The 14757-nt window shown below is 41.3% G+C and overlaps 1 protein-coding gene across 1 annotated transcript in view; it reads left to right on the forward strand.

Moving 5' to 3' along the window:
- notch2 (notch receptor 2) overlaps nucleotides 1-14757 on the forward strand; it is a 48611-nt gene that overhangs the window by 6717 nt on the left and 27137 nt on the right. Inside the window, exon 2 of the mRNA XM_077584008.1 lies at nucleotides 3971-4052. Coding sequence (XP_077440134.1) covers nucleotides 3971-4052 — 82 coding nt within the window. The remainder of the gene's footprint in view (nucleotides 1-3970; nucleotides 4053-14757) is intronic.

Here is a 14757-nt window from a genome sequence, read left to right on the forward strand (position 1 = left end):
TATTTTAGCATGTGAATTTGAAAAGTACAGCTTCATTATTGTTGTAGTCCACATTTTATTGTAATTTTAAACGATGTTTATTCTTTGGCGTCGACTAACCCAGACATTCCTGCATTATTAGTTGGCCATTTTTGTAATTGTGCCATTTCTTTTGCTTTGTCACCCCGGTGCTAGTTTGACCAGTTTGGGCTTAGCAGCCTTTTAATCCTCACGCATGAAATGGGTGCCAGTCGAAACGTGGAACGAGGAAAGGTGTGAGCGCCGTAAGAGAAGCGCAACTACAGGAGGTGGTGTCTGCGGTTGTGAAGGTTGAGGGAATTACACAAAGCGGTGTGTCCGCCCTGTTCAACGGGTTAGAAAATTAAGAGGGAATTACAGCAGGCTGCATTCCTCAGCCCAAAAGGCCCGTAAGCCCGGAGACAGCCGACCAGGGTGCACTGAGTAAAGTAAGGGAGCACAAGTCGCCCCCAAAACATAATTGAGGTAGCAGATTTTGTGACGTGTTTAGAAATTGCTTCACACACAGTCACTGTTGGAATCCAGTAATTGAAGAAAGCTTACACATAGTCTGGTTCTTTTTATCCTCTTCCCTAAAAACAGCTTCTTACCAGACAAAAACTTTGGACCTGCGTGAGCCGAGGGAAAGTCCCTACAATAGTTTGGTCTGTTTTCACAGTTTGGTCTGTCTGATTTTTCTTTTGTTTTTGACCATTTTTTTTCTGTCCCTCAAAAAAACACACACACACACACACACAAATACTGGCTAATTTGCAAATGCAAGTGGACCGTCAGCCACCTAATTAGGTCACCCCATCACTTTCACTAGAATCTTACAGGTTTAATCTGATCCACGACCATGCTTGTAACTCAAATGTCAGGCTGCTGTATAGTGACTAAGAAATATTCTCACATCGCGCCGCAATTTGGTTTCCAGTCACTGCTTTCTGAACGTGATGTCAGAGGTCCAAATATTTCAAGTGTGCATTTTGTGTGGGCTTAAAGCTTCCCTCGGGGTAACGGTGTGTTTAGTTTGAGCCCCATCTCCCTCCTTCCATGCTGAGCTAAGGGTATTTTATTGCACGTTTCCACGGCAACAGCTTGGAGCGCTGGATCTGAGGGGCTTGTACAGCAATTCCAGGAAATGACTTTACTTCCTCACTTAGCGTGAACAACTTCCTGTCCTCGGCTGCGTGGATGTGTGCCAGGACTCGGGGACGGCGGTTTGTGTTTAGTCTTTGCGTGTTGTTTTCATAATTACTTCCCCCCTCACTGTCTCGCAGGTCAATCACTCTTGTTTTCTAATCCGCTCTCTCCCTCCCCTCCTTGAAACCTCCCTTTTGGATCTCTGTAGGGGATCCGCAAAGCATCGGCGAGTGCGAAGAGTGTGAGGTCAGCCTCGGAACATCTGATAGGCTCATATGCCCTATCTTTTGTTGCTGATTTGCTCGTAAAATCGTTACTCGGGCCCAACCAATACGGCATTTAGCCTTTACTTTTGGCATTTGCCGAACTTTCTTAAACTTGAACGTGGACTTGAACATTTTTAGGGGTGTCAAAATTAGTGTGTTAATTTTGCATTATTTTAAATTTCCTTTATCACCACTATTTTTTTTTTTTAAAGGCGTGATTAATGACCGCCTCTTACTTGGGAAGCCTGCGCTGGGGGAATTCCAGTCGCAACGCAGCAGACAATAATAAATGTAATAGTAATGCATACGTTTGCGGAGACTGGGGTCAAGTTGTATTTTGCAATTTAAAAAATGTGCAGAATTTCACAAGATTAAATGGCTCCAACAGAAGAAAGAAGAAAAATGCACTGAGCCGTCTTCATCTTAGAAATGCAATTATGCCAGCTAGTGACAGAAAAATGACCTCAACACAAATCAATATCACACTCATTTTTTACAGTACAGTGCATCTTTTTAATTTTAACTTAATTTAAGAATTATTCTGAAATTACTGTATCATTGAGTAAAAATATGTAGCCATATTTCTATTAGTTTAAATTTTTTTCCACTTTTATGTTAACAAGAGTATGAAAACAGAGATTTTTTTTATTTTTTTATTGTACATTTTGTTGTTCATTTAGAACAGGTATAAAATTCGTGATTAATCGCGAGTTAACTATTGAAGTCATGTGATTAATTACGATTAAAAAAAATGTAATCGCCTGACACCCCTAGTAATTTTAAAAGACTATACAAGCATGATATATTCTTGGAAACAGTAGGACTGTAAATCCATTCTCGACACATTCATGTACAGCACAGCTAATCTAGCTTGCGTGCAGGATTTTTAAATCATGTATTGATCAGTCTTGGTAAAATCATTTGGCTTGAGTGCAACAGGCCTTTCCGTATTACACATGTAATGGATACATGATGCTGACATGTATGTCAAATGTTCCACCAAGTATGGACCAACCCCAAGTGTTCTGTCCACATAAAACACGTCTGAAATAGTTTAGTGTTCCTAGTGGACTGTACTGATATAGCTGTGTGTGTGTGTGTGTGTGTGTGCATGTTAGCATGTGTGCACGCTAAGATGATGAATTTCATATTTGTTTATGTGCAGGCATCCTCATGTCTAATGGACTATGCTGTCAGACGAAGGTCTTGAAGGCATTAGTCACCGTTTGAGAATGAACCGCGCGCACGTTCTGACAGCCACCAATGCAAATCCTATCACGTCCGCTGCTAGTCACAGAGACTCTTGAACTTACGTGACCCAGTGATTAATTGCAGGCAATGGAAGTAACACTGCTCAGCGTCCTTCCTGTATCACTGTGACTCTTCTTGGTGGCGTTTCCTTGAAATCAGCTGACTCTGCCTCAGCTCTCTCAAAATGCTAAATCACTTGCACTTAGATAGCTAAGACTGAAAATAGATGGGTGCTTGCAGAAGTCCAGGAAATTTCAAACTTGGAAACTTTGCATGGCAATTAATTGGAATGAACCGAGAATGTACTGATGGTTGGCTCTTAAAAGGGACTTTAATAGAGTTGGGGAAAATGTATTTTTGCACAATCTTGACTAAAACAGCCAGATTTCATGCACGTACCGTGGACTATGAAGAGTCTTGAATTTGTGTTTGTTTTCTGAAAACATTCAAAAAGGACTAAGGCAATGATGCTAAGGCTAACGAAATATGATTCATCACAGTTGCACTCAATCTGACTCGCCTTGCAGTGTCTTTCTTCATTTGGCAACCATGTTGCATTGATTAATAAAGGCTGCAACAACTGAATGTCTTTTTGGTTTGCATGCGCCACTTGGGTGTCTGCAAATACCACTTGAGCTGTGGCCCGGTGCCCGCACAATGGCTGGTGTGTGTGGCTATAAGTCTTTCATTGGCAGGGAGAGAGTCGGGCTTTTGTTTTCTTTCCTCAAGGCTCATTTCTGTCTGCCAGCCCATCCGGCAGCCCTGTGACCATTCGCTAATCTGAGGCCAACCTTACCACGTTAAATGGGAGGAGGCTATCGCACTGCTTTATCTCGCGCCAGGAGAAGGAAGAGCAATGTGCGGGCTAAAGGGGATGTTCCGTGATACGGCTAAATGGAAATTGACACAAGCCGTGTCCTGTTGCCCCCCCATTTTAAAATCGGAAAATGCAAATAAAGTCGACATTTCTGGAAAAAAGTTTTGATTTCCATTGTTCTCACAGAGCAGATACAAATTATATACAGTACCTCAGAATATGGTTGAGGGCGGTAATAGGACGTAACATCCATGCTAATGTTTGTTATTCGTTTCATGTCATTTTGCATGTGGTCATAAAGCTAGCAAACGTTCAATAAATGGAATTACAGTATACGTTTATGCATCACACTTCAATTGGGAGTGACAAACAAGCATGTTGCCAAACAAGGAGAGAGAGAGACTAGAGGGCATTTTTCATCATCCTCTGAACAATTCATCAGTCTGACAAAAGTCCGGATTTCTCTCTAACTTGTCTGCTTTGTCTCTTGCAGCTCTTCAGTGCGTGGATGACAAAGCACCGTGTGTTAACAACGCCACCTGTCAGACCTTTAGCAATGGCACCGGATACTGCAGGTAAGACCGGGGCTAGCTGTGACTACAAAGGCGAACTCTATTGGTGTTGGATGTTAAAGCCAGTAGAGCAAATAAGGCTTTTAAATCAATCCTCAACACGCCATGAGGTTTCGCTCAGGCAGAGTGGCGAAGAATGGGCCGCTTTGTGTGAGAAAGTGTACCGCTACTGGGAACAATACCAATACACACATTTCCCCCTCCAACATTTTATTTAGTACCTTGAATGTTATTCTAATTTGTGATACTAGAGATTTAGTAGATTTTGGCTTTGCCACTATTTTATTTTCCACTATCCCCCCCCAGGAAATTTCAAGTCAATGAAATGGACAAATGTAATCAGTCAAGTTTATTTAGAACTTTAGTAACAACATTAGAACCACATTGTAGTTTGTCTTTTACTACTAAAGGTAGTAAGTGGTTCAATGTACAGTATGCATGTATTTGGGATGATTGTGGATGGGAGAATATCAGGCAGAAGGTTCGAGTAGATGTCCTCGCAGATTGTAGCCCAACTTCACACAGTTGATGCCGCGTTGTCCTTCTGTCGACAGCAAACAAGTAGCATATTCGTACGTTGCCACCGTCTACAGTTCACATTTGTGTGCTTGACTTGGTGGTCCGGGTTGAGTTATATGAGCGCCACTTTCTGACACCTTTCTAATTAAAACCGAGCAAATGTAATTACTGTGCCGGCCTGTGAACATATTTCATCAGGTGTAGTGTGAATCGCCGTGCGTTTTGGTTCCCACATCTTTGGGAATGCTCGTAGTCAAGTCTTTAAAAAGGGGAGACGGAGCAAGCCACATATCTTATTCGTTGTTTGACATTCTTTCTGTCTTCATGAAGGTCAGATAGTGAGCCTCATTCTTCTGTGTGTGTGCATCTGGTGGCTTGTGAGATCCGCGTCCTCGGGGCCAAGGTGATCGGCAAAGTCCCTCATCGACTTTATGTCTTATGTCTTGTCTTTTATAATCTCAAAGACGAACAAGCTCATCTGCGATCAGTCACCTTGATCACCGTTTGATGATCAACCGACTGCCAATGAGTCTGGCGACAAACGGGCAGGATGGCACATTCCTGTGTGGTGGCCGTGGTGGATAATAAACAACGTTGATTTGCTCAGACCCTCGCGGGCCCCTCTCTCACACTCCCTCGGTCCCAAGCAGATGCAGTACATCACTCGCGGCTTGACCGTTTTGCACAGTGTGTCCATCTTGCAGGGTGAAGTCAAAGTAACAGCAAAATATCAGGTGACACGTTAAAGGTCATCCTGAAGGTCAAGTGATTTATTGAGGATTAACTGGAATCAGAAGGTTTTCAACTGATGCCAGAAGAGGAGCCGAAATTGCCTCGTTTCCACTTACTCTTGTGAACATTGACTCCTTGTTCTATCCGATGATGATCAAAATGATAAAAAGGAGCCACAAAGAGAGGACTCTTTCAGTTTGGAAGAGTCAGCTGACAAAGTGACTGCCTACTGTTTTACTGATTAACTCATAGAGTCAAGTTTTTTTTCTTCCATCTGCACATAGACATCGACTAAGTACACACACCCTGACGCACACTTGCCCGTTTCTGTCCCGTCGTCCCTGTGCTGCTGCTCAACGGGCTCATTGTTAACCAAATCAAATGTTCTATTTCCTCGTCTCCTCAGTGAATTAAGGCAGTCGCTTGTAAGTAAACAGTCACTCCAGCCTTTTGGCCAAGCGGGATTACGTCACATGGATCACGTTTGGGATCAGACTGGACAAACTGTTATCTATTAAGGCAGGGACAATTTTAGGTGTATAGTGAACCTCCGCTATATCGATGTTTTTCTTTCACGCAGATTTTTAACTCTTTGACTGCCAAAAACGTTAAATAACGTTTAGTAAAATCCTATGGAGGAGTGCCAAAGACGTTAAAAGACGTTTTTTTAAAACAGAGGTGAAACTAACCATTTTCTATTGTTGATTACTGAAAAACGGAATAAGGTAGAAACAAACTTTTTTTTCTGATGAAAGATGAGAGTCCAATCTTTCATTTGGTAGTATGTGTGTTTCCATTGTCCAAACACGTAATTTTCTGTGGACCTTGAAAGATCAGTCAAAAATGCTTAAATCGGCTGGCACTGGCGACATCCCGTTTCTGAAAACGTCTGGCAGTCAAAGAGTTAATCAAGTGTTATTAATGGGTTTTATAAGGTGTAAAAATCTGAATGTAGAGTTGCATGCCTCCAGTGTAGTACTGGATTGTGCTTAGTTTTTGCCATTTTAATAGCTGTTTTTCCCAGAGTAGAGGAAATATTTGTAAGGGTTGGCAAACGGCCGGTGGATCATTAAGCAAACTCCGCAAACGATGAGGAATGAAGGAGGTTTTATTGATCCAAATGTTAATACAAAGGACAACCGTGTCGATTTCAAGTTCTTCGTTACAAAGTGTACTCGGAAAGACAGGACATGACAAGTTACACATGCCAAATGACTATCGTTAAATATTCTGTATGTGTTGCTGTGGCATTTGTGTTAAATAGAATAGAATAGAATAGAACAGAATAGAATAGAATGCCATTTATTGTTGTTATAATCAGTGTAATGACTCTATGCTCATTTTCATTAGCCTGTCTATGGGGTTTGCATTAAACTATCAAGAGTTTTTTTGTACAAAATTTCACGGTTTGGTTGAACGTTTTGTCTGAAGCCGAGTAACATAACGTCTACTATGGGAAGTTGGTTAGCAGCCACGCATTGCTCCACCAGGGCAATTCCAGTCTGTATGATTCTTTTAAATACAACACTGGTAGCAAAACAGGAGTTCCGAACATACAGAGAGATTTCTCAATCGATCCTTACATGTGATGACTTTTAAATTAACCTTCAGAGGCATCTACAGTATGCAACCTGGAGAGAAAAAAAACTGCCCTATGCTACTCCTATGCATGCATCTGTTTTTTATCATGTAAATCCTGAGCTTAAACTACTCGCCGTGCTTATAGAGCTCACAGATCGCATTTTGGACAGCAAGAATGTTATCATAAAGAGCAAAAGTGAATAGGAAAACTTGCTGGCCTGCCTTTTAGGGCAGGGTTTAGAGAAGCTGCCCAACCAGTGTCACTGCAAGCCACCAGTCTGGGTGTGAAGAAAAAGGTATGTGTCGTGTACAGGATCCATGCAAGACCCAAAATTGCTTGGTATGCTGCTCCTTAATCAAATGACACATACATTTTTCACAACTTGGTATGTGCTCCCATAGGTTGATCTCACAGTATGTTCCCTTTAAACATTTCAAGCTTTTTTTCCCCCCCAAGTTGGTCAACTCACTTTTGAGTCGATATCAAGTTCTTAGTCACAAAATGTACAGAGGGAGCGCGACACCGTTGTTTGTTGGAATGTTTGCTTAATTGTTGGCAATATTCTTAGCATTAGCATTCATTTTTCTTCAGCAACTGAACTGACACCTTCAGGACTAAAGTGGAATAACAACGACTTAACTATACTGTGGGTGCACTCGAAACTTTTGCGCTTAGGTTCTCATGTAGGATATGTAGTGTACAAAAAAAACCTTCTAAAATCATACAATGTTTGCCCACCCGAACAAGGAGAAAATTGTACATTTCTTTTTAGGCAAGGGGCAAGGAGATGGAACAGTTCAGAGAGGTAAGGCAGGGTGAGAGAGTTTTGAAAAAAATTAATAAAAAGAACGGGTTATGGGTTCCAGTTAAGATTGTGGTACTCTGGTGGCAATGTCATCTAAATTACTTAACGTGCTATGGAAAATTAGCTGTCGACTTACCAAGCCTCAGTTATGTCCAAAATAAGAGTCCCTCATATCGTGAGCTGATGATTGAAACAGATGAACTTTACCTTCTACACAGTGCATCTTTTCCCCCCCCCCCCCAAGGTTGCTCTCTCACAGTCAGGATCCAGCAAAAAAAAAAAGAAAGAGGGAGGGAGAGAGAGAGAGAGACGACACTGTGTTGTGTAGACCTGCTGCCTGTTTGATCTGACAGGCAGAATGTGCCCGTGGGCCAGACAGAGGAAGAGAAAGGGCCAAAAGAAAAGAGGATGTCTCTTTTCAGGTAATCTGAGAAGAACTACCCCAGAGCACAAATTCCTACTGATGAGAGAGAGCAACAAGTGAAGGGAATGGAGGTGGGGGGGGGGGCGACAGAGTCCAGGCAAGCACTGTGCGGAGGGACTATAATTTGCCTCTTGCTAGGCCGCTTTCATCAGACTGTCACTCATTCATCAATGGCCGAGTCCCTTCATTGGAGGTTGAGATGTGCCCCAGGACACGACTAAACTAGCCTCATTATCCTCGCACTTATATCTTTTCTTGTAGCCTTTGGCTTTGTCGTCATTTTCAGACTCACTCGTTTGGCATTAGCATAGCAATGCATGGCGCGCTCATCACACCACATACGCTATGCTATGCTAGTTTTGGTCATAATTGGATCTTGAAAATGAAATACAATAACCAATGGTCACTTTTGGACAGAATTTTGCATACCCAAAACAACTACTTTTCAGGAAATACAAAAATCCGCCATTTTGCTAGAGTTAGCAAACACGGCTATCTACTAATACTGCCCATCAGGTTCGGTGCTCATACCAACGCACCGACAAAAGAACAGACTTTAATGCCTGACAAACGCTCACTACTGTTGTTACATCTTTTTCCTTTCAACTATATTTGAAATGTCTAGAAGCTATGAGGAATGAAATGAAAAAATTATGAGCTGACGAGACGGTATAATAGGCCAAAATTAATGTGTACACAATCTTAGCTTCATGTCCGACGGGCATCCTTCTTCAATGAAGCATAACAGCTGTTGATTTTTGAGAAATGAGGCTGGCTTCTATTTCCACAATTTTTTTTTCCTGTCATTTTTTCTATTTACCCTATTTCAGCTGAATGTGACGAGATGCCAAAAACACATCATTAACTCTTTGACTGCCAAAAACGTTAAATAACGTTTAGCAAAATCCTATGGAGGAGTGCCAAAGACGTTAAAAGACGTTTGTTTCAAAACAGAGGTGAAACTAACTATTTTCTATTGTTGATTACTGAAAAACGGAATAAGGTAGAAACAAACTTTTTTTTCTGATGAAAGATGAGAGTCCAATCTTTCATTTGGTAGTATGTGTGTTTCCATAGTCCAAACACATAATTTTCTATGGACCTTGAAAGATCAGTCAAAATGCTTAAAATCGGCTGGCACCCTTTTCTGAAAACGTCTGGCAGTCAAAGAGTTAAAAGACGTTTGTTTCAAAACAGAGGTGAAACTAACCATTTTCTGTTGTTGATTACTGAAAAACGGAATAAGGTAGAAACAAACTTTTTTTTTTCTGATGAAAGATGAGAGTCCAATCTTTCATTAGTAGTATGTGTGTTTCCATAGTCCAAACACATAATTTTCTGTGGATCTTGAAAGATCAGTCAAAATGCTTAAATCGGCTGGCACCCACGGCATCCCTTTTCTGAAAACGTCTGGCAGTCAAAGAGTTAACAATTAGTCCACCTCAAGGTTTTAACATTGATGCAGAGTAGTAAAGTCGATTCGTCAATTAGTTGACGAATTGGTTAATTCGCTACTCATTACACACAGTATTGTTGGATTACTTCTGTATTGGCAGATAAAATCAAATCAATAAACTGCGGTGTCTGAGATTTTAACTCTCTGGGAGACCTCTGGCTCTCCCCCAACCTACCAGGCGTGGTTAAAAGTGGAACCACAATGATAAGCGCTTCTTTGGGTCGGATGTGGATCAATGTCTGGTAAATCGGGGCTTCCTTGGAACCATGGGCAAATTCACACACTCGTGTTGCCATTTTGGTTAAATACTGTACCTTCATAGTTATCGGCTGCCTGTTAAATCTTTCCAAATAACCAAAATAAAAATATCTTACTTGATTTCCTAAAAATAGGCTATGCTTGGTTTTGTGCGTGTGTCTGGTCTATGGGATTTTAAACACTCGCTCACTAAACAAACAAACACGCAAGTTCTAAAATGCTAATGAGTCCGTTCATAACAGGCTGCTATGAGACTATTGAGAAGGCTTACAAAACAGTGGGGAATGTCGCAACCAGCCCCCACTGACCGTTTCTTCCTGTCACTCTGCGATGATGACAAGTTGGGCCAAAAGTAACTGTGTAGCATTTAAGCTTTGTTCCTTGTAATACAGTAGGAATGGTCATCCAGCCGTCCAAAGCTTTGTACACAGTTTCACCTTTTTAAGCAGCATGTGCTGCATTTCAAACTGCCATCTGTTGAAATGGCACCCCAACAGAGAACATTTTGACACTACAAAAGAGTGACGTAAATCAAGAAGCACAAAGGCCATGCTCTTTAAAGTTAGCACAAAGCAGACACAGCTAATGTGAATAACGCTGGTTTTCGTAAACGTTTTTTTTTTTTTTTACTGAAAATTTTAAGTAAGATAATGACTGTTCGTAAAGTTTGAAGGTCTATAGTTAGGCCTCATTATAACCACAAGGACAAGATAATGACTAAACACCATGTTGAGGTCTTATGCCGTCTACCACAGTTTCTTAGATGATTCTTTTTGAACCATGTCACTAAAAAAAAAAAAAAAAGTCATTTTACCACATAAGCACTTTGGACTCCACCCTATTTTGACTTCTTAGTCTCGCCACTCAGGGGCTTTTTTTTTTTAGTAAGTAAGATTGCTCAACTTCCTGCCTTCTCTGACTACTTTTTTTTTTTCAGTCTAATTCTGGTTAGTTTAGATTTTATGTGACGCTGTCTTGTTTTTTTTTTGTTACTTCATTCTTGGTATTTATTTTGCATGCTTATGCATATAATTTCCAGCTCTTTAGTAAGGTCTTATCTTGCTTAAAGTTACAATAAATATGCCTTGTAAATTTGTGTTAACAACCCTGCCAAATTTGAATGATAGAGAAAATTCCGCAGTTACATGAAATGAGACTTCAAAATCTTGAAAAATCAAAGCCGTTGTCTCCGTTCTCAAATGATGTGGCCGCTGATTGTGTGAAGGCACGTCCCGCTGAAAATGAGATCCTCTTTTGTCTAGCATCATTGTTATGCTTGCACAGCATTACGTGTTTGAGTCAGTCAGAGTAAAAGAGTCAGGACTCTTCGTACACATCTGAGCATTGGGGAAGCTTGCATGACGTAGAAAAAGCTTTAATATTACCTTTTTTAAACGGCACAATGCAATACAAGGCCTCTAGTGACTGGATTCTGTCCCCACTGGTCGCTTGCCACCAGCTAGCTTGTGAGTTAGCAGGCTTTTGGGGTTTCTCTCAGCCGGCAGATGGGCGGTGAACTCGGCTGCGGCATCACCTCCTTGCTTGGAAACTTGGATAACGACGACGACGACAAGCTTTTTATATAAATTTTAAAGAAAAAAAGATTTTCCGAATATGGGCATAGCTAACTAGCTAACTGCATGCTGCAAAGGTAGAGGTTTGTTCTATTTTGTCCCCCAGCACCAAAGCGACCATTTTGTCCATGTGGAGGCGTTCGATAAAGCCAGTAATGTATTATACACTTGACTTTTGACGTCCAAACATGTACACACAAGGCCACGGTACATTGAACAGACTTTAGTCAAGTCAACGCATTCAATTTCATGGTAGGAAATGTGAGCCGATCTCTACACACACATGCACTCACACACTGCTTCTCTGTGATTGCCGCAGGGGGGGAAAGCATGATGGAGTTATTAGGCTTCTTTGAGACTAGATTAGGGGTTGGAAGGTCTGCAGTTGAGACTTGAACTCTGGGGTACGAGTGGAGGGGGGGGGGGGCGAATTGGCAGAAATTAAAGTGGGAGGGACACAAGGGGGGAAAATGCAAGGAGCCTGGTGTATGGATTAGAAAAGAAACGAGTGTGAGGGACGTTATTTGCGAGATTCAACCCAACCCTCGAAGCCCCACGGCTAGCCGGTACACGCTGAGGTCAGCATGAGGTAGAGGAGGGAGAAGGGAGGAGTGTGCGTGAGTGTGTGCAAGATGGGGGCGCTAATGTGAACCAGCTGTAGAAACCTGACACCTTGAGTGGGCCAGAACTGCGAGGTGGAGGAGAGGTAAAAGAAGGACTGCAGAAAGCTGGAGGAGGAGGATCGAGAAAAGATGAAGGGGGGGGTGGGGGGTAGAAGCCGTCATGGAGCAGGACAAAGAGTCCCATAGACGAGACACTCACACAAACCAAGTCCACTGCAGTTTTGTTGCGTTTATGTGTTGACAATCTTGCCTGTGCTGTTGAGTTGTGGATGACAATGTTGAGTAATGCGCCATATGTCCAATCCATTGACAGAATACTTCCTCCCCGGTGAGACACCACTCCCTCACAATAATATGAATCATGCACAGCCTTGTCTGTTTGCCACGGGCTGGAGCGATACTTCCCGGGGCTAATAAGGAAAGCACTCTTTCTGCCGCTGGAACCAGAAGGACGGGGTGTTATCAATTTCTGACACTTTGGCATTTGGGTTCCGTCAACACGGGTTGGACGGCAGCGATAGAATAAAATAGTGGAAGAAAAGCTAACTTCCCAGCAGCAACGCTTTGAAATTTTTACTTTCAAAGTCAAGTTTTTAAGTTTTAAGAGAACAACTAACTCATTCACTCGCAGCCATTTTCACTAAAGCAATCCCCTTCGCTCCCGGCTATTTTACTGGATTTTAACTGATTTTGCAAGGCCCACAGAATATTCTCTTCTATTGCTATAAATACATGGAACTTATCAAAATAAAAATTAGAGTCTCCTCTTTCATTAGGACAAAAAGTACATTTCAATCTGTTTCCGTTTTACAGCAATTAGCATTAGAATATAGCTAACTTTCATCATTATTTACAAATTATTCACAAATCTGTGGTGAAAATAGATTTTTGCAACTTGGCCCTGGTTGATCTCTTATACTCTGCTTCCACCGGCTGGCTGTTTTTGTAATAACTAACATTGCTTTAAGCGTTCTCTACCGTTCAGAGGCTGCATCAAAGCCTTCTACATGCTGTAGCATTAAAAAACTTGGTAATATTAAAAATAGAACGTATTTATACGTTTTTGGGAGTAAATTAGTTGCTGTTGGCAATCTATTCACATGAAAAATGCAGAATAACCCCTGGAGTTTATCTGAATGGCACTGCAGTATTACTCGGACCCTTTTAAAGTCACACAATTGTTACTTGTCAATAAAGCGATGTTTTTTTTTTGCCTTTTTTTACCATAATTGCTTACTTGCAACTTACTGAGTACATCTCTTATTTCCAATAGACTTAGAAGTCAACGATTTGAAATGTAAACCTAGCATTGGTGTGGACATAGCGACACCCATGGCCTTTGTGTGAGAGTCCACTAATGTGATGTTTGTCACAGGGCAGAGGGCCCTGTCATTACTCTGCGACAATGGATTATACTGACAGAACAAAAATGAGCATTCCTTATTCTTAGAATGACGGCTTGTTACGATGTCCTGACCGGGCTGTGTTTTTGTTTCGATTCAAGAGGGACCTTGTGTGTGTTGGGAGTGGGTGGGTTGCTCTGTTGCAGATACAAACAAGAGGGTGGTCCACATGTTAGGTGTACATATCTAATCAAACGGGGTTGAGGACAGCATGCATAAAATCTCTCGAGATCCCAAAGTTTGCGATAAATAAATAAGATTAAGTGCGCAATCAACAGCATGTCGACACCCGCAAGAAAGGATTGTTTTGCCCCCGCTAGTGGTCAAGAATGCACTTTCAAGCGCTTGATGGCACTAACGGTAAGAAACAAAGATGTCATAAGCACAACTCATTCCAACACGCAGACTGGCTAACCGGCTAGCCAGTTGACAGCCAGCCAACTCGACACCAACCGTTTTGAAAGTGAGAGCTACTTCTTGCGGAATGGTCAATGCGAAGGGCTACACAGTTTCATACACACTTCTGGAATAGCACATTTGCTAAATTGTTAATGTTAATAATAATATGTGAAGACACTGATCATGTTAGCTCATATGCTCCCAAAAAACGTATAAAAACGTTATTTTAAATATTGCCATGGTCCCAAAAACACATTTTGCCATGTTGCAACAAGCTCTTTTCCCCAGTGTTTGAACAGGTTTGTGAATAATGATGAAACTTAGCTATATTCTAATGCTAATTGCGGCAAAACGGAAACAATTAGAAATCCTTTTTTTTTTCCTGTTGAAAGAAGAGACTCTAATCCTTATATTGGTAGGCTCCATGTTTTATAGCAATAGACCACAATATTCTGTGGGCCTTGGAAAATCTGTCAGAATCCAGTAAAACAGCCGGGAGCGAAGGGGGTTGCTTCAGTGAAAAGGGCTGTGAGTGAATGAAATCTCTGCGAATATTACAGGGATGTGATTTTTCCGCTAATTCGCGGAATTCCGCTTTTTTATTCCCCCCCCCCCAAAAAAAAAACGATTATTTTTATTTATTTATTTATTTTTTATTTTTTTGTAGTTCATTGTGTATGCACATGACTCCGACAGATAACATCTTCTACTATAACAAAGACATTTGTGGTATGCTCTAATATGAGTTACTTTTCATTTGGTCATGATATAATTATTTGTTCATGAAATTTGAACTCTTCAACATTATTTATGTGTTAACTTAGTAATCACATTAGTTAGATATGATGATATTCTCAGTGATAGTTTTTAAAAGCAAAGGCAGTCCAATGTTTTTGAATGTGACTGATTTTGAGTTGACTAAAACTGCCATTT

The sequence above is a fragment of the Vanacampus margaritifer genome, chromosome 13, assembly GCF_051991255.1.
Source record: "Vanacampus margaritifer isolate UIUO_Vmar chromosome 13, RoL_Vmar_1.0, whole genome shotgun sequence".
NCBI classification, from domain to species: domain Eukaryota; kingdom Metazoa; phylum Chordata; class Actinopteri; order Syngnathiformes; family Syngnathidae; genus Vanacampus; species Vanacampus margaritifer.